The sequence below is a fragment of the Dermochelys coriacea genome, chromosome 1 (assembly GCF_009764565.3).
Source record: "Dermochelys coriacea isolate rDerCor1 chromosome 1, rDerCor1.pri.v4, whole genome shotgun sequence".
NCBI classification, from domain to species: domain Eukaryota; kingdom Metazoa; phylum Chordata; order Testudines; family Dermochelyidae; genus Dermochelys; species Dermochelys coriacea.
The window spans coordinates 32767179-32792122 of record NC_050068.2 but is presented as its reverse complement, the minus strand read 5'-3'; the positions used below and the strand labels follow the sequence as shown (position 1 = coordinate 32792122).

The following is a 24944-nucleotide window of genomic DNA, read 5'->3' as shown; positions in this document are numbered from 1 at the left end:
CAATCCCCAACTAAATCATCCCAGCCAGGGCTTTGTCAAGCCTGACCTTAAAAACTTCTAAGGAAGGGATTCCACCACCTCCCTAGGTAACACATTCCACTGTTTCACCACCCTCCTACTGAAAAAGTTTTTCCTAATATCCAACCTAAACCTCCCCCACTACAACTTGAGACCATTACTCCTTGTTCTGTCATCTGCTACCACTGAGAACAGTCTAGATCAATCCTCTTTGGAAACCCCCTTTCAGGTAGTTGAAAGCAGCTATCAAATCCCCCCTCATTCTTCTCTTCTGCAGACTAAGCAATCCCTGTTCCCTCAGCCCCTCCTCGTAAGTCATGTGTTCCAGTCCCCTAATCATTTTTGTTGCCCTTCGCTGGACTCTTTCCAATTTTTCCACATCTTTCTTGTAGTGTGGGGCCCAAAACTGGACCCAGTACTCCGGATGAGGCCTCACCAATGTCAAATAGAGGGGAACGATCACATCCCTCGATCTGCTGGCAATGCCCCTACCTATACATCCCAAAATGCCATTGGCCTTCTTGGAAACAACGGCACACTGTTGACTCATATCCAGCTTCTCGTCCACTGTAACCCCTAGGTCCTTTTCTGCAGAACTGCTGCCGAGCCATTCGGTCCCTAGTCTGACAAAGCACTCTCTGGTCAACTTTGGTACTCCAGTTCCCAGAGAAAAGTAAGGTAAGTCAAACAGAGAGAGTGTCTCCTATCGACGCAGCACAATGAAGACACCACAAATCTACCTAGGCTATGTTGACTCCAGCTACGTTATTCACGTAGCTGGAGTAGTGTAACTTAGGTCGACTTACTCCAGTAGTGAAGGCAAGCCCTTATACAATGAGGCACTGATACTAATAATATATATAACTGTCAAAAATAAAATGCATAAGGAAAGATTTTATAATCTGATTAGTATCACAACTGGGGCCAGATTTTCAAAAAAGCTGAGGACCTTGCTGCTCTCCCTGAGAACAACAGGAACTACTGACTGCTGAGCTCTTTTGAAAATTTGGCTACTTCATTTAAGTTCCTAAATGGGTGCTCAACTCTTTTGAAAGTTAGATCTGCAGGAAACATTTTTATTTTGTGTCTTTTAAAGTTCCCTTAACTATTCAATTTTTTTCCCACACAAACAATTTAAATAAACTGTAAAATAGAAGACTGTGAGTGACACACCTGTTTAAGATCATTTTTGAACTGCTTCAGTTCATAACCTCTGGAAATCTTGGGAGTAATCAGAATAGATCCATGCATGTGACTAACTAAAGAGGTAACTGTCCGACGACCCACACCACTACGTCCTGCTAAAAGAAGTGATCCTCCAGGAAAACTCAGCACTCTGTCTATCCTGGACACATAATCAAGAACTTCTTGGAAAAGTAAAATCTCTATCTCCTTGTTATCTCGTCCATAATGAATAATACCCTATATAAAAATGAGATAAATTAATATTTGTGTTAATGATAAATGCAAGTGTAACTATAGAATGCAATAATGTCCAACATTTTAAAAAGTTAAGAAACTGAGGGTCAGAAAACTTAAGAGATGACACTGATGTTCTTTACAAACTGAACTATTTAATGCAGTAGAATTTTGTTACCTTACTGTCCCTGTTCCAGCAGTGGACAGACTTCAGAGTCCTAATAAAGAAGTCACTTAAACCCAAGCACAGACCCAAATATGGTATACCCTGGAGTAATGCTTACAGACTAAAATATATTGAAACACGAACAAAAGAACATACCAAGGGATGAATTTAAAATACATAATAGGCCAAAGCGACAGGTCCAGCCAAACTGTGCTTGAAGCCACCTTTTTTAGGCATAGAATCATAGGACTGGAAGTGACCTTGAGAGATCATTTAGTCCAGTCCCCTGCACTCATAGCAGAATTAAGTATTATCTAGACCATCCCTGACAAGTGTTTGTCTAACCTGCTCTTAAAAAGCTCCAATGATGGAGATTCCACAACCTCCCTAGGCAATTTATTCCAGTGCTTAACCACCCTGACAGGGAGTTTTTCCTAATGTCCAACCTAAACCGCCCTTGCTGCAATTTAAGCGCATTGCTTCTTGTCCTATCCTTAGAGGTTAAGAAAAACAATTTTTCTCCCTCTTCCTTGTAACAACCTTTTATGTACTTGAAAACTTATCTTGTCCCCCCTCAGTCTTCTCTTTTCCAGACTAAACAAACCCAGTTTTTTCAAGCTTCCCTCATAGGTCATGTTTTCTAGACCTTTAATCATTTTTGTCGCTCTTCTCTGGACTTTCTCCAATTTGTTCACATCCTTCCTGAAATGTGGCCCCAGAACTGGACACAATACTCCAGTTGAGGCCTAATCAGCACGGAGTAGAGCAGAAGAATTACTTCTCATGCCTTACTTACAACACTTTTGCTAATATATCCCAGAATGATATTCGCTTTTTTTGCAACAGCGTTACACTGTTGACTCATATTTACCTTGTGGTCCACTCTGACCCCCAGATTCCTTTCCGCAGTACTCCTTCCTAGGCAGTCATTTCTCATTTTTGTATGTGTACTCCCTTCCTAAGTGCAGTACTTTGCATTTGTCTTTATTGAATTTCATCCTATTTATTTCAGACCATTTCTCCAGTTTGTCCAGATCATTTTGAATTTTAATCATGTCCTCCAAAGCACTTGCAACCCCTCCCAGCTTGGTATCATCCGCAAACTTTATAAGTGTTCTATCTATGCCATTATCTAAATCATTGATGAAGATATTAAACAGAACAGGACACAGATTTTCTCCCTTATCTCCATCATCTGATTTTTGGCCCTGACCAGGGACCAAATTGGCCACTGGCATAACTTAGAACAGCCTTTAGGCTCCTATAAATTACAACAGCTAGAGTGGTCACCTACCAAACCTAATCTGACCTCAGGTTTTAGGACTAAATTCTGGCCCTATCATACTTCACAGTACTGAGCTGGCCACAGCTTTGAAATCCAGCATTGCTGTGCAGTCATGGAGCACTACACACTTGACAAAGAAACTCCCAGAGTTTTAAGGCCACCAAACCTTGTCCCTACCCACTATCCTCCATGTGCCCCACATGGGCAAAGTAAAGGAGAAAGAGCTACTGAGGACTACTTGGAGTTGTGGGGAGTTGATTTGCATGAGTTTCCCATCTCCAGGCCCTACTACTCAAGTAAGCAAGGAACCCTGCCATGCTTCCTTCCACGGTGGCCTGACTATCCCCAAAATCAGTCAGACCAATTCAGAGCCAGCACAGTGCCTCTTTCTTCACAGGTTCTGAATTTGTCCTTTATTGCTTAAAAGCATGCCAACTTCTGTTTCTAAAATAACTTGTATCTCCCTTTTAGAATACAAATTACATGTATTATTCTAACCAAAAGAAAAATGTCTGACAACACAGTTCTGGTTACTTTAAACAATGTACAAATATAACTATAGACTTTTGAAAATATTTTCTTTTGTTATTATTCCTTATTCTTGACGCACCTTTTTGATAACATCTTTTAGGTCTTCTGAAGTTAATTTGCCAAGTGGCTTCCCATGAGGTGGTACTACCTGCTCTGGTGCTCTGAATGCTCCCACCTCATGACGAGCTCCCCATGTTACATAGAAGCTATCTGTGAAAATATAACCATAACTGTGATAAGAGCCTACATTCTCAAGTGTTAAAGCATATTATCAGGTATTTCAACAAATCTTATTTAATACATTTTATGTGTTTTACCTGCCATATTCTCCAGGATGTCTGAGCCCCAGTCCCCTTGAAACACTTTCATTAAAATATTATCAAATATGAGGAGTTCTTTAGCACCAACAATCTTGTCACGGAAGAGGCGACGGGCTTCATAAGCAACAATTTCCAAAATGTAATCTAGTGTGTGTGTTGATGATCCTGCAAAGTATATATATATATATGTGTGTGTGTGTGTGTGCTGATGACCCAACGATAGATAGATAGATAGAAAGATAGAAAGAATACAATTTCAAAGATTTGAAATTTTGCATTTCAAAATACAATCAAATTGAAAAAGAGTAAATCAGATTACATACCAGCACGAACACATCAAGAGGGAAGAAATAAAAGAAAAAACAAGCATTATCAAATTTTTTAAATCTTATGGGTACAGACAAGATAAAATTATACAAGAACATAGAGAAATACATACTTTAAAAACAAGTTTTCTGCAAAGTACACTATTGTTTAATAATTGCTCAGTGTGCTCAAGATACTGAACACAGAATAAAAACAAATATATTGTAATAAAAATAATAAAATACTACACTCTTAAAATATAATCCTATTTAAAAAGCTGGGTATCCAGTTTTAAAAGGGGAACAGAAAGGGACTGGTAATAAAGAACACAAGAATATAAGAATGGCCATACTGGATCAGACCAATTGTTCATCTAATCCAGTATCTTGCCTTCCGACAGTGGCCCATGCCAGGTGTTTCAGAGGGAATGAACAGAAGAGGCAGTCATCAAGTGATCCATCCCATCATCCACTCCCAGCTTCTGGCAATCGGAGGCTAAGGACACCCAGAGCATGGGGTTGCATCCCCTACTATCTTAGCTAATAGCCATTGATGGACTTATCCTCCAGGAACTTATCGAATTATTTTTGAATCCCGTTATTCTTTTGGCCTTCACAACAACCCCTAGTAACAAATTCCACATGTTGGTTGTGCATTGTGTGAAAAAGTACTTCCTTTTGTTTGTTTTAAATCTGCTGCCTATTAATTTCATTGGGTGTCCCCTGGTTTTTGCGTTACGCAAAGGAGTACATAACACTTCCCTATTCACTTTCTCTATAAAATTATGAATGGTGTAGACCTCTATCATATTCCCTCTTAAGTGAGCTGTAGCTCATGAAAGCTTATGCTCTAATAAATTTGTTAGTCGCTAAGGTGCCACAAGTACTCCTTTTCTTTTTTCTAAGACAAAAAGTATCAGTCTTTTTAATCTCTCCCCATATGAAAGATGTTCCATACCCTTAATCATTTTTCTTGTCCTTCTCTGTACCTTTTCCCATTCTAATATATCTTTTTTGAGATGGGATGACCAGAACTGCATGCAGTATTCAAGGTGTGGGAGTAACATGGATTTACATAGTGGCATGATGATAGTTTCTGTCTTATTCTCTATCCCTTTCCTAATGGTTCCTAACACTGTTGGTTTTTTTTATCTGCCCCTGCACATTGAGCGCATGTTTTCAGAGAACTATCCACAGTGACTCCAAGATCTCTTTCTTGAGTATTAACAGCTAATTTAGATCCCATCGTTTTGTACATATAGTTGGGATTATATTTTCCAATATGCATTTATCAACATTGAATTTTATGTGCCATTTTGTTGCCCAGTCACCTAGTGAGATCCCTTTTTAACTCTTTGCTGTCTGCTTTGGACTCAGCTACCTTGAGTAATTTTGTACCATCTGCAAATTTTGCCAACTCCATGTTTACCCCTTCTTTCAGATCATTTATGAAAATGTTACACAGCACTGGTCCCACTATAGATCCCTATTTACCTCTCTCCATTCTGAAAAATTATGATTTATTCCTTTCCTTTGTTTCCTGTCTTTTAACCAGTTACTGATCCATGAGAGGACCTTCCCTCTTACCTCATGATTCCTTACTTTGCTTAAGAGTTTTTGGTGAGGGACCCTGCAAAGGCTTTCTGAAAGTCAAGTACACTATATTCACTGGATCACCTTTGTCACATGGTTGTTGGCAAGAATTCTAATAGATTGGTGAGGCATGATTTCCCTTTAGAAAAGCTGTATTGAGCCTTTCCCAACAAACTTTATTCATCTGTTGTGTCAGATAATTCTGTTCTTTACTACAGTTTCAACCAATTTGCCTGGCAATGAAGTTAGGCTTCCCAGCCTGTAATTGTCAGGATCACCTCTGGAGCCTTTTTAAAATTGGTGTCACATTAGCTATCCTCCAGTCATCTGGTACAGAAGTGGATTTAAAGGATAGGTTATATACCGCAGTAGTAGTTCTGCAATTTAATATCTGAACTCCTTCAGAATTCTTGGGCGAATACCATCTGGTCCTGGTGACTTATTACTATTTAATTTATCAATTTGTTCCAAAATCTCCTCTACTGACCACTCAAGCTGGGTCAGTTCCTTAGATTTGTCACCTAAAAAGAATGGCTTAGGTATGGGTATCTCCCTCACATCCTCAGCAGTGAAGACCAATGCATAAGAATTCATTTAGCGTCTCTGCAAAGCCTTATCTTCCTTGAGTGCTCCTTTAGCACCTCAATCATCCAGTGGTCCACTGGCTGTTTGGTAAGCTTCCTGCTTCTGATGTACTTTAAAAGAATTTGGGGGGGGGGGAGCTCTTAGTTTTTTAGCCTGTGGCTAGTTGCTCTTCAAATTCTTTTTTGGCCTGTCTAATTATACTTTTACACTTGACTTGCTACTATATATATGCTCCTTCCTATTTTCCTCAGTAGGGTTTAACGTCCAGTTTTTAAAGGACATCTTTTTGCCTCTAACCACTACTTTTACTTTGTTGTTTAGCCATGGTGGCCCGATTTTGGTCTTCTACTATGTTTTTTAATTTGGGATATACATTTAATTTGAGCCTCTATTATAGTATTTTTTAAAGGTTTCCATGCAACTTGCATGCATTTCACTTTTGTGACCGTACCTTTTAATTTCTGTTCAACTAGCTTCCTCATTTTTCTGTAGTTCCCCTTTCTGAAGTTACAATAAATAAGTCCAAAGCCAAGGCAAAAAATAAATCCAAGAACAGATAGTGGTTACCTCTGGGAAAAATAATGTTTTAACATGCTTCTTATGAGTGAAGAAGGGACAAGATGAGATGGATTTCAGGTGGAGCAAATTACCCAATACATTGCTCATCACAGAAAAAGCACACTCATCCACCAACTTCAGATATAATAGTGGAATCCTTAAACAGGGATAAATCCCCACTTGGTGTAAGTCAGTGTATTTTCACTGGACTTAAATGAAGCTATGCTGATTTACACCACCTGAGGATCCAACCCAATGAGTCGAGTGTAAGTACAGATGCTTATCAGTTCAATGCTACCAAAGCATGTCTCAAATTTAGCCATCAACTACATCTCCACTAATGTCAATTTAAAACCTAACTGGCACTTTTCAGGCAGACAAAGTAAAAAACACAGGAGTGGGTCTGTAAATGATCCCATAAAAGTTCAATTATTAGCACAAAACTAATACAATATGATTATTATATGATTATTCATGACCCAGTAAAATATCAACTCTAAAGGAAAGATAAAAGTTAGACTAGAAACCAGCCTAAGCTGTCAGAGTACCTAAAACTAAGTTCCCTTCAGCTTATCAGGAAAAGGAAAAGTTTAAGGAGAAGGAAAAGTTTGAGAATAAGTGGTCATTAGAAAGCACTTCAGCATCATCAGAAGGATTGGTCACACCTTTCCTTTGTTAAGCAGCAGGATAATGCTCCTCAGTAGTGGCAATGCTGCTACACCCAGACACATTTTAGGCAATTGATACAAACTAAAGTCATTCATGGCAGGCTGCTGTGAGTATGTCTACACGGCAAGGTAAGCCCAAGGTTCGAACTCAGGCTCAAGCCTAATCCCCCTTTCATCTACATGCAAATCACTCTAGTACAGAGCTTGAACCCAGGTCCCAGGACTTCACAGAGATGGAAGGTTCAAGCCTGAGTCGAGCTGGGATCCAGATATCAAGCCCTATTGCTTTTACAGTATAGATGCAGTCCCACTGGACTCATGCTCAGGAATCCACCAAAAGTACTTCACAATTCTATAGGCCGACTTTCTTTGTCCTCTGGACAGTTAAGGTTAGTGGACAGTCAAGTTTTTCCACACTGGACCCTAAACAAAGGGCTCCAGCAGCCACATTTGGGGAAGGCACTAGGAAGTCTGGGATATGGGTTATTGAACTTAGGCCCACATAATGCAGTGTAGATGCTGGAGCCCCAGGTTGGAACCCAAGATTCAAAAATTCCTAACCTGGGGTTACAAATAAGTGTAGCCACTCAAGCCCTACGTTAACAAACTTGGGGTCTGCTAACTCGAGTTCTACTAACCCTGGGCTTACTTCACAGTGTAGACATACCCTGTGAATGCAGAATACATGAGACATCCTCATCAAAAACCAGATCAATTGCAGAAAGTGGAGTCCACAGATTTCATAATCAAAATGACTAAAGTGAACAGCCCAGGCATATTTATCTTCTTTAAACTCAGGATAGTTCCCACCTATATTTTAAAAATCTCACACTATTTTTCAAAATTAAAAACAACAACATAACTTTTCATGGAATGGAACTTTTGTTTTTCAACTGACATTAGAGCCAATTCTGCAAACTTTCCAGATTTCAATGGGGGTTCAGCATATGGAGAGTTTGCAGAATAGGTCAATAATAAAAAACACATCACAAAATATTTGGGTATTCTAAAAATGTTTTCTCTTTTGGAACAAATCAGGGTAACTCACCTCCTGTTAAATCATATCTGAATAAGCCAAGAACCCACTGAGTAAGAATGTATGGTGTAAAGAGGTAATGACTATGATCATCAACTGTGAATTTTGCTCGTACCTGAAAACATAAATTATTCACAACACAATTTATATTTTAATTTCAAAGATTTCTTGACAATTTAGTTCAACAATTTTCTATGCTTTCACCAAGTAAATTTTCTTCACGTGTACAGGTTTATATATTTTGTTAACTCATCTGAAAAATACACAGCTTGTAGTGTTTACATTTTGCTTTCAGACCAAAAAAGCAAAATATCTCATTTCTAAAATATTTATTCTATATTATTTCTGAGAAAAAGGTTATGTTGGAAAAATTAGTTCCCTATTTCTTTCATAGGAGCAATCTCTCTACCAGTCTAAAACATCTATAGTTGGGTTGATTTTTTAGTTTGGCACCAGGAGAAGAATTTTGTCCAAATTCTTGAATAGACCAAGAGGGTGAAAGGCCTGTGCAAGGTTAGGAGGACATCCCAAACACATTTGATATGTATACAACACATGCTTTCAAAGAATCTGTGGTCAGACAAATCACATGTATTAAATATGACTGTATTTGTGTAGTGTTGCTTATGTATGGTACATGATTTGTCTAGGGCCAAGGTGTATTTCTGGATAGAAGATGCTATACAAATGTAAGGTATAATGAATAAAATAAATTAACAACAATGCATATCATAATTTGACTGACTGATAATGGAAATATTAACTATTTACTGATATCTGAAAACACACGATATTTAACTCATGGAGTAACTGCATAGCTTTCTTTGAGGATGAGGCAATTATCTACACAGATTTATACTAATATCTCATAAAATATATAGATAAAGAATAGGCCATATGAAAAGCATGCAAGGCATGAGACTGCAGGTATTTACCTAAAGGATAACAAATATTTTGATCTGATTCTCCTTAGACTATTATATGTAAGCTATTGATGTTCAAAATGTGTAGAGTCTCAAAGGATAGAAATGTTGTTACTATTCAATACACAGGTAGTGTTTCTTTAGTATGTCTGTTCTATTAAACCTGCCAATTGAGGTCTGAAATGGTTTATATGTAATACAATTCTCTGCATGGTGAGAAATGGCCTAGTTATTAAATTTTCAAACTTGGCTCTACCTCCACCACCACCTTTTATCATCATAAAGATTCAGCCTTCCACTAATGGAAAACTTTTGGCTAATCTAAGTTTCCTTAATCAAGATTTTCAAACATCTATTAACCTTGCCTGACCAGAATGACACTTGAACACATTTCTTTGAAGATTTGAATTATGTGACTAGTTGGAGGCTGTGCCCTTGCTCCATCTGTTTTTAAGGATATGATCATTCTACCTAGACGTGTGTTAAGCACCTGGGTCCCAATCCATGTAATTAGTGCTACTAAATCCAGCGAGACTATGTTTAAATGCTTAATGCGATTATATTTTTGGCTAGGACCCTAAAATTTTGAGTGGTAAGTTAAAAATGCATTTGTGTGTCTAAATGTCATGTTTTAAAATAGTACACTATTTTGAATAGTTAGTCCTATGTATGGCCCCCATCATCATACAAAAGCATAGTATCTGAGCAACTTGCGATCTTCAGTGTGAAGTTGAGTTATCCTCATTTTACAGATGGGGCTGAATCCACTATTTACTAGTGTAAATGGTATGTTCTCCAGAACTTGAAATCTTTAAATCCTGATTGGAGGACTTCAGTAACTCAGCCAGAGGTTATGGGTCTATTATAGGAGTGGGTTGATGAGGTTCCGTGGCCTGCAATGTGCAGGAGATCAGACCGGATGATCATGATGGTCCCTTCTGGCCTTAAAGTCTTTGAGTCCATAAGTTACTTGTCCAAGCACACACAGGAAATTTGTGGTGCAGCAGAGAATTGTACCCCCAAGTCTCACAAATCCTAGACTAGAGTCCTAACCACTAGACCATCCTTTCATGTCCATAAGCACATACATATACCCTTCACTTTAATTCTGAGATCAACATAAAAAATAACTTGCATTTAGATTTTAAATATGGTGAAACATTGTATAATCTATTGTTACTGTCTAAAGCCAGAGATTAAAAGACACGGCTGCGTCTCAATTTTTCACCTCCATTTCCCAAAAAAGAAATCAAAGCACTATACCTGCTCATATACTTGAACCATTGATCCTGCCAGCTGATGTATTTTTGGTAAGGAACCCCAAACAGAGTGATTCTTTAGGTTTTTGTGAAGCACAGGCTCTAAATATGCACTATAAATTGTTTGGAGTTGGTCTCTTTCTGGATAGCTAGAGGGAAAAAATTAGAGTCCAAGGAAATTGTGATGTACCAACATACCAAAAATGGTTTTAGATTTATAACTATAATTTACTCTGAACCTTCAATAAATAGAGCCTTAGAGTCCAGCAGTAACTTAAATGCATTTTGGTTTTATCTGAATATGCAACCCTCAGAGATTTTCCATGTGTATCTTTAAATATGTTTCAGAGTAGCAGCCGTGTTAGTCTGTATTCGCAAAAAGAAAAGGAGTACCCGTGGCACGTTAGAGACTAACAAATTTATTAGAGCATAAGCTTTCGTGAGCTACAGCTCACTTCATCGGATGCATTTGGTGGAAAAAGCAGAGGAGAGATTTATATACACACACACACACACACACACACACACACACAGAGAACATGAAACAATGGGTTTATCATACACACTGTAAAGGAGAGTGATCACTTAAGATAAGCCATCACCAGCAGCAGCGGGGGGGAAAGGAGGAAAACCTTTCATGGTGACAAGCAAGGTAGGCTAATTCCAGCAGTTAACAAGAATATCAGAGGAACAGTGGGGAGTGGGGTGGGAGAGAGAAATACCATGGGGAAATAGTTTTACTTTGTGTAATGACTCATCCATTCCCAGTCTCTATTCAAGCCTAAGTTAATTGTATCCACTTTGCAAATTAATTCCAATTCAGCAGTCTCTCGTTGGAGTCTGTTTTTGAAGCTTTTTTGTTGAAGTATAGCCACTCTTAGGTCTGTGATCGAGTGACCAGAGAGATTGAAGTGTTCTCCAACTGGTTTTTGAATGTTATAATTCTTGACGTCTGATTTGTGTCCATTCATTCTTTTACGTAGAGACTGTCCAGTTTGGCCAATGTACATGGCAGAGGGGCATTGCTGGCACATGATGGCATATATCACATTGGTAGATGCGCAGGTGAACGAGCCTCTGATAGTGTGGCTGATGTGATTAGGCCCTATGATGGTATCCCCTGAATAGATATGTGGACAGAGTTGGCAACGGGCTTTGTTGCAAGGATAGGTTCCTGGGTTAGTGGTTCTGTTGTGTGGTGTGTGGTTGCTGGTGAGTATTTGCTTCAGATTGGGGGGCTGTCTGTAAGCAAGGACTGGCCTGTCTCCCAAGATCTGTGAGAGTGATGGCTCGTCCTTCAGGATAGGTTGTAGATCCTTGATGATGCGTTGGAGAGGTTTTAGTTGGGGGCTGAAGGTGATGGCTATTGGCGTTCTGTTGTTTTCTTTCTTGGGCCTGTCCTGTAGTAGGTGACTTCTGGGTACTCTTCTGGCTCTGTCAATCTGTTTCTTCACTTCAGCAGGTGGGTATTGTAGTTGTAGGAATGCATGATAGAGATCTTGTAGGTGTTTGTCTCTGTCTGAGGGGTTGGAGCAAATGCGGTTATATCGTAGCGCTTGGCTGTAGACAATGGATCGAGTGGTATGATCTGGATGAAAGCTGGAGGCATGTAGGTAGGAATAGCGGTCAGTAGGTTTCCGATATAGGGTGGTGTTTATGTGACCATCGCTTATTAGCACCGTAGTGTCCAGGAAGTGGATCTCTTGTGTGGACTGGTCCAGGCTGAGGTTGATGGTGGGATGGAAGACAAATCAAGGATCTACAACCTATCCTGAAGGACGACCCATCACTCTCACAGATCTTGGGAGACAGGCCAGTCCTTGCTTACAGACAGCCCCCCAATCTGAAGCAAATACTCACCAGCAACCACACACCAGAACCACTAACCCAGGAACCTATCCTTGCAACAAAGCCCGTTGCCAACTCTGTCCACATATCTATTCAGGGGATACCATCATTGGGCCTAATCACATCAGCCACACTATCAGAGGCTCGTTCACCTGCGCATCTACCAATGTGATATATGCCATCATGTGCCAGCAATGCCCCTCTGCCATGTACATTGGCCAAACTGGACAGTCTCTACGCAAAAGAATGAATGGACACAAATCAGACGTCAAGAATTATAACATTCAAAAACCAGTTGGAGAACACTTCAATCTCTCTGGTCACTCGATCACAGACCTAAGAGTGGCTATACTTCAACAAAAAAGCTTCAAAAACAGACTCCAACGAGAGACTGCTGAATTGGAATTAATTTGCAAACTGGATACAATTAACTTAGGCTTGAATAGAGACTGGGAATGGATGAGTCATTACACAAATTTCAGAGTAGCAGCCGTGTTAGTCTGTATTCGCAAAAAGAAAAGGAGTACTTGTGGCACCTTAGAGACTAACAAATTTATTAGAGCATAAGCTTTCGTGAAGTGAACTGTAGCTCACGAAAGCTTATGCTCTAATAAATTTGTTAGTCTCTAAGGTGCCACAAGTACTCCTTTTCATTACACAAAGTAAAACTATTTCCCCATGGTATTTCTCCCTCCCACCCCACCCCCCACTGTTCCTCTAATATTCTTGTTAACTGCTGGAATTAGCCTACCTTGCTTGTCACCATGAAAGGTTTTCCTCCTTTTCCCCCCCCTGCTGCTGGTGATGGCTTATCTTAAGTGATCACTCTCCTTTACAGTGTGTATGATAAACCCATTGTTTCATGTTCTCTCTGTGTGTGTGTGTGTGTATATAAATCTCTCCTCTGCTTTTTCCACCAAATGCATCCGATGAAGTGAGCTGTAGCTCACGAAAGCTTATGCTCTAATAAATTTGTTAGTCTCTAAGGTGCCACGGGTACTCCTTTTCTTTTTTTAAATATGTTCCAACTTATAAACCCTTCTTCACAAAGTATTTAATCCACTAACCAACCAGCACTTTAAAATAAGACTGTAAAGCTGTAACCTACTAGAAGCAAATAATCCTACTTGAAAACTTATTTCAGATACTTCGGCACAACAAGGTGAATTAAAATAATTATATATTGCTTTTTAACTGGTTTTAAACACTAAGAGGTAGCAACAATGATACTATGTGAAGATTCTACATTATTAGGAAAGATTAGAGGCTTGACTAGCCAGACACAATCACATTCCATGTTTTCAAAAGTCTCACATCAAGAAGGACAGGCAGAGGCAAGCAGACCTGCAAACTGAATCTGAAATCTCAAAGTCAAGTAGGTTCTTGCAGACACTTACTCAATTGCACAAAGACGAACAACAGAAGTAAATCTGGATGTAAGTTTATGCCTTCCTAATGTTCCCCCAGCAGACATGGATGCCACAATTTGGATATTTTCTAAACCAACCCATTCAAGATTTTCATCGTAAAATCCCTGGTATGTCAGAATCTTTAATATAACAAAACAAAATATTTTTGTAAAATTAAATGAAAAATAGCAAGGTACCTAATGAAAACAATAGATTAATGATGAGTCTCTGGTTGCTATTATTTGTTAAATACCAACAATATACCCATCACTAACATTTTCCTCAAAAGTGTCTACAAATTACTTTTAAGCAACTATGCAGCACTATAAACAAAAATTAACATGGCGCTTTATAAAATCATAAATCAGGCCAGAATCTCCTCTGTGACCCAACAGCACAAAGGAGCTGGAATCCAGGTGTAACAGCTGACAATTCCTCCTGGAGGGAGGTAGCTCTGAGCTAAAGTAAAGCCAAAAGCGTTGGTTCCTTCCCTAACCTCCCCAACGTCAACCAGAGTAAAAGGCATGTCATGCATGGAAGGGGCATACTGGAGCTTCATTCTGCCAATTCTCAGCTCCTGTGTGGTCCCTTAGAGACCAGGAGCAGCTGAAGTAAGTTAGGGCAGCCCTTAGCCCACAGTCTTTGTCCCAGGTAGCTTGCAATGTAAGAGAAAATTAAACCAAAGAGGGAAATATTTCAGTAAAAGGAATAATGTAGTAAATTCATTGTTAAAAATCAACATACAACACAAACGATTGTGTTTGTGGGGGGTGGGGAAGTGGGTTTTAAGAAGGAATTTGGAGAAGGAGAACGAATGCATGATGGACAGAATGTAAAAATGAGGAAAAAGTTATTTTTAAAATACTGTAAGCATTACATTTCAATTTCCAGTCTCTGAGGAGAGAATAATTATGAAACCCCATAAACTTACTCTGTTAACTACTATAAGTTTTTGGGGACAGAGACAGACTTTTGATTACATGTGTGTATAGTGCCTAGCACAAATGGGACCTTGATACGGCATCTCTATATGCTACCACACTACACATAAATATAATGATAATAAACATGTAAGTTGTTAACTATTACGATCACCAGCATATTGTAAGGCGTTCAATTCAAAATACAGTACTCTGCCTGTATATCAAATGATTTGAAATAGGACTCTAATATGTATTTATTGAATCATAATAAATCATTTCTAGTCTATAATTCTGAAGATAATTATTATCAAAGTCATATATGTTCACCTGTTGCAGGAAAGCCACTAGAGTGCTGGTTCCCCATTTATCAGGTTTGGGCAGGTTGATTTCCTTCAAATATAAAACCAGCCTTTCACAGTCTTTCGGTCTGTATACTCTCCCAGTATTTGTACTGATTACCATGCAAGTCTGATTTAACTTTTGGAGAAGATGTCGAGATGTAGTTTGTGCACTGCAGTGAACTGTAGCTATCTGAGTAGATCGGAGTTGGGAAAAGGCATAACGAAGCAACATTCTAACAAAATAAAATACATAAATATATATTTTATATACACAGAAACTTTTAAAAAGCAATTTAAACACTTTAAAACTGTCAGCACACTGTTTAATGTACTGCATATAATGTACTGAATCTGTTTTGTTGAACTAAATATTCTTGATTATAAAATCAAATTGTATCATTTCACATTTATGAAGTTCCAGAAACCTACTTATACAGATTTTTGTAAGAAACAGCTAGTTGGTGAGCAATGAAATATGGCCCCAAACCTGCTATTTACAACACATAGGCAATGGAAGTCAATAGGGCTCTGCAAAAATTCAGTAGTCCTCTCTTGCAGTATACATTGCAGGATCAGAGACTTTGCACATGAGGATAAAGAGAAGAAAAAGGAAAGTTGAATATCTTTTTCTTTTAGGAATCGTATTTGTGACTGAATTTTAAACAGTAGAAATAGCATTAGATTGTTGAGAACAAACCAGTAAAAAAAAGAATATAATCTATTTGCAAATCAACAGAGACACAGAAAAAAACACTTGGGTTCACACTTATTACCATTATTAATTATTATTATTATGTGAGGAGTATGCCCTCACCCTATTAAGGGGGAAGTTAACAAGCTCTGCAGGACTCAGCCAGCAATAACTAGACACAGCTGCAAGGCTTGCTCTTTGAGGGAATCAACAAGCATATGGATAAGGGTGATCCAGTCCATGCGGTGCATTAGGACTTTCAGAAGGCCTCTGACAAGGTCCCTCTCCAAAGGCTCTTAAGGAAGTAAGGAGTCATGTGATAAGAGGGAAGGTCCTCTCATTGATCAGTAGCTGGTTAAAAGATGGGAATCAAAGGGTAGGAATAAATGATCTGTTTTCACAACGGAGAGAGGTCAATAGTGAGAGAGTTCCCTATAGTGGAACTTGTGCTGTTCAATATATTTATATATGTTTGGAAAAAGGGGTGAACAGGAATGTGGCAACATATGCAGATGATACAGAATTACTTAAATAGTTAATTCCAAAGATCACTTTGAAGAGTTACAAAGGAATCTCATTAAACTAGAGTGATTGGGAAACAAAATGGCAGATGAAATTCAGTGTCAGTAAGTGTGAAGTCCAGGCTTGACATAAGTAACTTGTCTCATTTCTTAGTAGGCATAATTGGTAAGGAGAATGGAAGGTTAAGTTGTAAATAGGGGCTTGACAAACAGTATGCTGGAGTGATGCTAAGGACTATGGCAAGATAAACCTTGAAGGTAAAGATCAGGTTCCACGTGAACAACACATGGACAGAGCATGGTGTACAGGGACTGGTTCCTGCACAGTAACAAGCCAATCCAAAAATGTATGATTGAATATAAAGCAAATCCAATGTAATGTGTAAATTCATATATGGGAAGAGATTGTCTGTGTAACTTTGGATGTGTGGTATGTCCTATACCCATCCCCTACACTTGAGTCCGATCAGCTCAACATAGCTTTGCTGAATGCCAAATAAAGGAACCTGAGTGAAAAAATCCAGAGTCAAACAGTGTTCTGGATCCCAGAGAACTGGATTAAGTGTTCTCCTAGAACTGAACGAGGTGTTCTTGATAAGCCAAGTGGAAAAGCTCTCAGAGGGAATCCCAACAAAGTGCAAAGTAATGCACATTTGATAACTTAATTCCAACTATACATATAAAATGATGGGGTCTAAATTAGCTGTTACAACTCAATTCATTGTGGAGAGTTCTCTGAGAACTTCTACTCAATGTCCAGTAACAGTCAAAAAAGCCAACAGAATGTTAGGAATCATTAGGAAAGGGATCGATAATAAGACAGAAAATATCATAATGCCACTATATAAATCCATGATATGCCCATACCTTGAATGCTGCATGGAGTTCTGGTCACCTCATCTCAAAAAAGATATAATAGAATTGGAAATGGTGCAAAGAATGACAAAGAAAATTATTAGGATATGGAAAGTTCTCATATGAGGAGAAATTAAGAAGACTGGACTGTTCATCTTAGAAAATAGATGAGTATGGGGGGATATGATAAAGGTCTATTAAATTGTAAATGGTGCAGAGAAAATGAATAGGAAAGTGTTATTTACCCCTTCACATAACACAAGAACTGGGCGTCATCTGCTGAAATTAATAGGCAGCAGGTTTAAAACAAACAAAAGGTAGTGCTTCTTCACACAATGCACAGTTATTGCCATGGGATGCTGTGAAGTTCAAAAGTATAACTGGGTTAAAAAAAAGAATTAGATAAATTCATGGAGGACAGGTCCAGCAATGGCTATTAGCCAAGATAGCCAGGGATGCAACCCTATGCTCCATGTGTCCCTAAACCTTCAGCTGCCAATAGATAAGACTAGATAACAGGAGATAGATCACTCAAAATTGCCCTGTTCTGTTAATTCCCTCTGAAGCATCTGGCACTGGCCACTGGCAGAAACAGGATACCCAGCAAGGTGGACCATTGGTCTTACCCAGTATGGTCATTCTTATGTTCTTATGGAATCTGAGGGATGGTGTGAATGGCTAGCTATATGCAGCAGCAGCATGCGCTCAGCAACAGCAGTTCCAGCAACAATTGCTGTGGCAGTGAACCACGCACTAGCAAGCTCAAACAATGCAACAACAGCAACAGCGGCTGAGGGAGTTGATGACCTACCAGCAGGAGTTCCACAAGGAGGTGATACAACAGATAGTGCTGACCTTACGATCACCACAAGGGCAGCCTTCTGTCAAAGTGGATCCCCCACCAATACCCATGAAGTTAAACAAGATGGGGACAGACAATACCCTAAGGCCTTTTTAATTACCTTTGAGAGCAGAGCACTAATCTCCTGGTGGAGTAGGCTTTGATTTGGCTCCATACTTGATGGTTCTGGCACAGATGGTCTACCACAACCTAGACCTGGAGAAGTCTAAGAATTATAAACAGTCAGCCATTGTGGACAATTTGGACATTTCTGAGGAAACGCATGTCAATGACGGTGCCAGTCGGACTACCAAGCATCTCAAGCAACTGAAGTCGGACCTGCAGAACAGGGGTCAGCCACTACTCCACAGCTGAGTTCGCCCCCAACTAGGAAAGATACTGTTAGTGCCAGCCCAGTGATTTGCTGCTCCTGTGGCCACACAGAACACATAAAAGAAAAAAACGCTCTCTTAAGGAATGTGATTATGCCCAGGGCTGGACTGCAGAAACTCATTCATGGAAAACACCATTTCCCAAGTTGATGATGCTGGTGATGGTCCAAGGGAAAAGAGTTCAAGGACTTGGACTCTGTCTGTAGTCAGACAGTGGTCCAAGTCTCCTTCACAAGAGATGACGACACCCTCAAAGGCTGATTTCATCTACAGTGTATACATGGCAAAGTGAAAACCTATCCTAGCCAATGTTTACAGCTGACTGTGGGGACATGTACCAAGGTGACAGCTGTACCACTGGTGGAGAAATTGGAGTATCCCATAATGGGAGACCGGCACTGGCCATTTTTTTAGCAAGTGATTAATGAACAGGCTGGCCCAGCAAACAGGGATCCTAGTTGATCATTACAGAGTGACCCGAAAGCCTAGTAAACCTTTGGGAATTGGAAGACCCTGAGGAGGGAATAAGAATATAAGAACGGCCCTACTGGGTCAGACCAAAGGTCCATCTAGCCCAGTATGCTGTCTTCTGACAATGGCCAGTGCCAGGTGACCCAGAGGGAATGAATAGAACAGATAACCATCAAGTGATCCATCCCCTGTCGCTCATTCTCAGCTTCTGGCAAATAGAAGCTAGGGACATCATTCCTGCCCATCCTTGCTAATAGCCATTGATGGACCTATGAAGTTATTTAGTTCTTTTTTGAACCCTGTTATGGTCTTGGCCTTCACAACATCCTCTGGCAAGGAGTTCCACAGGTTGACTGGGCGTTGTGTGAACAAATACTTCCTTTTATTGTTTTAAACCTGCTGCCTATTCATTTCATTTAGTGAGCCCTAGTTTTTGTGTTATGAGAAGGAGTAAACAACACTTTATCTACTTTCTCTACACCAGTCATGATTTTATAAGACCCCAATCATATCTCCCCTTAACTGTCTCTTTTCCAAGCTGAAATGTCCCAGTCTTATTAATCTCTCCTCATAGAGAGGCTGTTCCATACTCCTAATCATTTTTGTTGCCCTTTTCTGAACTTTTTCCAATTCCAATATATCTTTTTTGAGATGGAGCAGCCACATCTGCACACAGTATTCAAGATGTAGGCATACCATAAATTTATATAGAAGTAACATGATTTTTTCTGTCATAAGGAAAATAACTGTCATCCCCTTCAGGAGAGGAAGAGGTTATCTGGATGTGGACGCACTCCTACAGGATGGGTATTTTGTGCAGGCATAGAAAAGGGACCCTACACTGAGCCATGCATATGACCAACTGGTCTCTGTAAATGGGGAAGTAATGGAGCCTCATCTGGTCAAGCAGTATCCACACTTCGTGCTTGAGAAAGAGCACCTGTACTGAGCTGAAAGAGATACATAAACAGGGTAATAATGTTTTGTTAGTCACAAGGAGCAGGGGAAAGGAACTTTTAATTAGAGAGAGAGAGAGAGAGAGAGACACTCTTAAACACCCTGAGTACACCCCAAGCAGAGGAAGGACTCTGTTAGAGTCAGAGAAGAAAGTAACTTAAACAATGTTCTGGTAGTGAATAAGTGGGCCCCCACCAACCACAAGTATGTATCATTTATTATTTGCATTCCATTAGCACCAAGCTCCAATCAGAACCAGCATCCCATTGTAATAGATGCTGGACAAACACACACACAGACTGAGATTGATGTTACTAATTTTTTAGTGACAGATGTGTCAAAGAACATTTCAAATGGTTCTATTAGTATTTCATCTAAAGAAACAACTTTATCAATTGAGCAGAAACCTTCACTATGCAAAAATGTTCCAAAACTTATCACCAAACTTAGAAAAATTAGATTAAAACAGTTAAAACAAAAAACAAAACAAAACAAAACAAAACTTACCCCTTTCCACATCCTTCAGGCCCAACAAGAAGAAATGGCTGCTTATTGTCAAAGTCTAGCCATGGTCTGAAGTAATCTAAACCTCTCTGCATGCTTGGGGTTTGAATGACAGGAAGTGTTCGGGGATTACTAAAGTCATCAGCAGTCAAATGTATAGGTTTTTTCAGTTGATATGACATTAAATGTCCAGTGTCAGCATCATAATATGTGTCCAGTGGCTTCCTGGGATCTGGCGGAGATTCTCGTGCCCAATTAAAAATCTTTACAAAAATTTTAAAAGAATAACAATTAAGCTGTTAAAAATCTGCATTCCTAATAACAAAACAATAACTATAATTACATCCAAAAAATTATGTTAAAAGAATAGTAAATTTGCAAAGTCAAGAACTCAAAAATTAGGAAATGCAAATATTAAGGTTGCCTATGCAACCTTAATTCAATCCCATTGTGCGTATACATTGCATAGTTAGTGAATGTGTGCTTATCCAATATTTATTTTTCATTCGATGTGTGGCGCTAGACCTCATGGAATAAATTTCCTCATTCATTTCCTTGAGACACTGAGGGCCTGACTTTACAAAGTACTTAGTAGGTTCAAAATACAGTTCCTACTGACTTCAGTTGCAGTCATAAGAACTCATGTAGCACTTATGAGCACACAAATGTAGCCACAGACTTCTCACACTGAGTAGAGAGAAAATGAAGCACACACAATTAGTAGTCAACTGTAAACAAAACTTAAAAGTTAAGAAATTCCAGAATTAAGGCTGCCTGAAGAGGTAACTGTTTCTTTCTTTTAAAGTAACTTTTTTCTTTTTCTTATTTTGCGGTCTGGTAGGAACGCCTACCGCTCACAGTCATCGTTTTTGTTCCTAATACTTTTAAGATATGAATGAAACTGTCTCTCTGTGTGTGAGGATTTACTTAGAATTTATACAATCTTAAATCACTTCATGTTATCCTGGGCTAAAAAAATGTGGCTGCACAAACTATACTGTCCTAACAAGGGGAATTATGGGCTGTTAAGGGAAAGTCCTGCTTAGTATCACAGCCTTGGGCTGCAGCATGCCCAGTACACACAGAATCTTCAGCAAATGTATCTGCAAATTCCAACAATTCTCTCTCTATTGAACATGAGAACCGAGATATTTTGGAGGCTTACAGTTTGGCCAAATTTGGGCAAATTTTCATGGGGATGACAAAAGGCACATCCCTGTCATCAGGGTGATGCCCCTTGCCAAATTTCAAGTCATGGAAGTAGTAAGTTTAGCGGTATTAGGCCTTATTGAAACAACTGTAAGAATGATTTTAACATGGAAAAAGACACATAATCTCATCCTCAGAAATGACGGAATTACTTTAGCTGAAACTTTCCCACAAGAAATCAGCCTTAGACAAACACCCAATACCGAAAATTTCAGGTGATGTTTGTCAAAGATAAAAGCAACTGAGTTCTGTAATAGAAAATGTTAGGCAACTTTAAGGGTAGGTGATGAACCAGCTCCACCTATAATAAAATGGAATATGTTTGTGATAAAAGAAATGGAAATTTAAGGAGGAATGGGACTAAGAATGTTTTGAAGTATGTACATATGGATAAACTCTTTTGGGAGGCAACAGTATACCCACTTATTTTTTTAAAAGAAATTATGATCATTTCCACATGTTGAAGGGCTGGGAGGAATGAAATATTTAATCAGCAGTTCGATATCCTATGGCCCCAGTTTGCCACAAGTGATGTTGTGGCAGGTGCTTCTGTAATGCTCCTGACTAAAAACCTTCCTCATCTTCCAAAAAATACAAATGCATAATTTGTAACAAAACTATATAATATCATCAGAATTAATTTAGGGCCCAATTTTGTAAGCACTTATACACATGAGAAACTTTACTAATATGAGTAGTCTAATTAACATCAATGGGACAACTCGTGAGTTAAGTTACTCATGTGCATCCATGGCTAAATTTCAGAACCTGTGCTCCTTATTCATCCTCCTTGACCTCTCAGTGGCATTCAACATCCTTGATCACTCCCCAGTTCTAGAAATTCTATAACCCTTTGTCTTTTGTGAACTCATCCTCTCGCAATTCTCGTCCTACCTCAGTGATGGCACCTTCAAAGTCTCATTGGATGGATTCTCTTCCTCTTCCGTTCTCCCCATTTCCATGGGCTTCCCACAGGGCTCCATCCTTTGTTCCCTTCTTTCTTTGCACCTTATCTATAAGTTATCTTGGCCACTCTCATGGATTTGACTACCATCTGTCTACCAATGACACACAAATCTGCCTCCCTATGGTTGATCTATTTTCCTCCATCCAATCTCAAATTAGATTATAAACTCAGTAAGGGAGGGACTAACTCTTATTGTACTTTTATACTCTTAAACCATAGCAAAATCAAAATTTCTGTTTTATTCATCTAGTAGTTTGAGATAAGATAGAAAAAAAGTATTACCTCTTTTGTAAATTCTAGTCGTGATTTCATGTTGAGATTTCCACCAAGACCCCGCATTAAGCTAATAATAAATTGTCCACGATCAGTGCACCCACGGAGATGAGACAACCCATTCATCACAGTGCCAACTAAACTTGTTTCTACCACATAGTCATTCTGTAAATTTGAATTTATAATAGTGTATAATAATTTATAATAATAATATAACTTTAAACAAATTTCTACCAGTAAAATAAATAAGTTATGGTGCAAGTAAATATGTCAGTTTCACTGCTATTAGGAGCCACTTTTAGACTTTTAAAATTGGTAGAAAATTTGATCCATTCAGGTCTAGAAGAGGTGATCCATTTGCAATCACATACTTTTAAAATATTTACTTCTGACTCTTATGCCAAACCAACTTACTATTTATGTTCAGTCATCCTTCTGTTACAGATGTTATTAGCCTACTGACTGCAAAGAAATGTGTACAATTGTGCAATGGAGATATGTGTCCAGAAGGGACCCTCCATGTGTGAATCTCACTCTCCCCCACAGAAAGGGGTGGAGAAACAACTGTTTCTCAACAGTGTCCCCCTTTTCCTAGATCCCAAACAAGTGTAGAAATCTGCATGGAGGAAAGAGACAGCTATGGGAGAAACACATCTTAATCCCCATCAGGCTATGTAGATTCTCCAAGGAAATACAGCAAGATTGCCTCTCAGCACTGGGGAATCCCTCTTTAAAGGAAGTTCCGTGGAACAGAGGCCAGCAGCACAAGGCCTGCATGGGTCCGTTGTGAGGGGTATGAAGCCAGGGAGGGATGCTGGAGCCATAGGAAGCACAAAGCAAGCACAGAAACACCATAAAGTGGTCTATATGCATGGTCATAGACTACCATCTGGGATCCATGGGTTTTCAGGACATCCTGCCCATTTCCCTTTCCTGCAGATAGCACAAGTGAAGGGAAATCTCTGTAAGGAACAGCTTGCAGAGGTTCCAGCCTATGTAGAATTATTTAATGACTTATAACTTTGTTGTTAAATTTTCCTCAAGCCTAGCAAAGCACATGCCTTCCTGTTAAGGATTTTGGGCAGAAATTTCAAATTTTATGAGCCTAAACTTAGATACCTAAATCCATGATTAGTCAATGAGAGCTCTGGGAACTGAAAAATCAGACCCCTTATTTAGATGCCTAACTTTAGAGACCACATTTAAAAATTCTGGCTGATGTCTACACCAAGTTCAGAGGTTTGAACGCATTAAAAAATTCTGGCTGATGTCTACACCAAGTTCATAAATTTGAATAAAAGCCAGAAAGGTATTAAAACTTTGTGAGTTACTCACCTGTTTTAGAATCCAGTTTAATGCCTTTTCAAAATAGTCCCCAATCCAATTTTCAAGGTTATGTCTGCATTCTTCAGGCTGGTTTCTTAGCCAAGATTTTATCAAAGAATTAAGATCTGTATCTTCATCACTAGAACAAGACATACTTCAGATTAAAAAAAAAACAAAATAGTCATGTTCTCAGCTCTCCCAATGATCCACTGTATGACTTTAGGAAAGTCATTTAACTTCTCTATATTTAAATTTGCCTTTCAGTAAAAAAAGGATAAGAAAATTTATGCTCTTGAATAAAAAACATTAAGATATGCAGAAAAAGGATGTAAACTATAAATAGAGTATTTTGAATATTACTGTCAAATTTCAAAATAAGGCTCGAATACTATGAGAAACTGATTGAGTAGCTGAAGATGTGTGCATTTACTTTCAGATTTCTGTAATTACAAGAAAAGGACAATGGTTTAATTTTGATTCAGTGCAATTTTCTTACATTTTTTCTAATAAATTGCATTTTCTTTAAAATATTTGGGGGTCTTATGGTGTTTAGGGGCAATTTAAAGCAATCCATTCTCTAAGTCAGGGAAAGCAAACTTCTGACCTTTGTTGAGAGAAAGAAAGGGGAAAAAGATATGACAAGGGGTACTTGGTGAAAGGTGTAGGGCAAAAAACTGCCCTTCCCTAAGAGGCTTTACGGACCATAGTCAGTAAAGTGCAAAGAGAATGACTGGAGACATTTAGGAGTCT

General features: G+C 38.9%; 1 protein-coding gene across 3 annotated transcripts in view; it reads right to left on the bottom strand.

Annotated features, from left to right (window-relative positions):
* Positions 1–24944, bottom strand: part of DYNC2H1 (dynein cytoplasmic 2 heavy chain 1) — a 402215-nt gene that overhangs the window by 316986 nt on the left and 60285 nt on the right. For 2 of the 3 annotated variants that reach the window (XM_038380308.2, XM_043504200.1), the window contains 10 exons: positions 24204–24333; positions 22878–23033; positions 20423–20682; positions 15174–15420; positions 13912–14063; positions 10671–10815; positions 8497–8599; positions 3737–3904; positions 3499–3629; positions 1192–1440 (listed from right to left, as the gene is read on the bottom strand). In XM_038380308.2, the coding sequence (XP_038236236.1) occupies positions 1192–1440; positions 3499–3629; positions 3737–3904; positions 8497–8599; positions 10671–10815; positions 13912–14063; positions 15174–15420; positions 20423–20682; positions 22878–23033; positions 24204–24333 (1741 nt within the window). The remainder of the gene's footprint in view (positions 1–1191; positions 1441–3498; positions 3630–3736; positions 3905–8496; positions 8600–10670; positions 10816–13911; positions 14064–15173; positions 15421–20422; positions 20683–22877; positions 23034–24203; positions 24334–24944) is intronic. The other variant, XM_038380318.2, reaches the window with a different exon arrangement.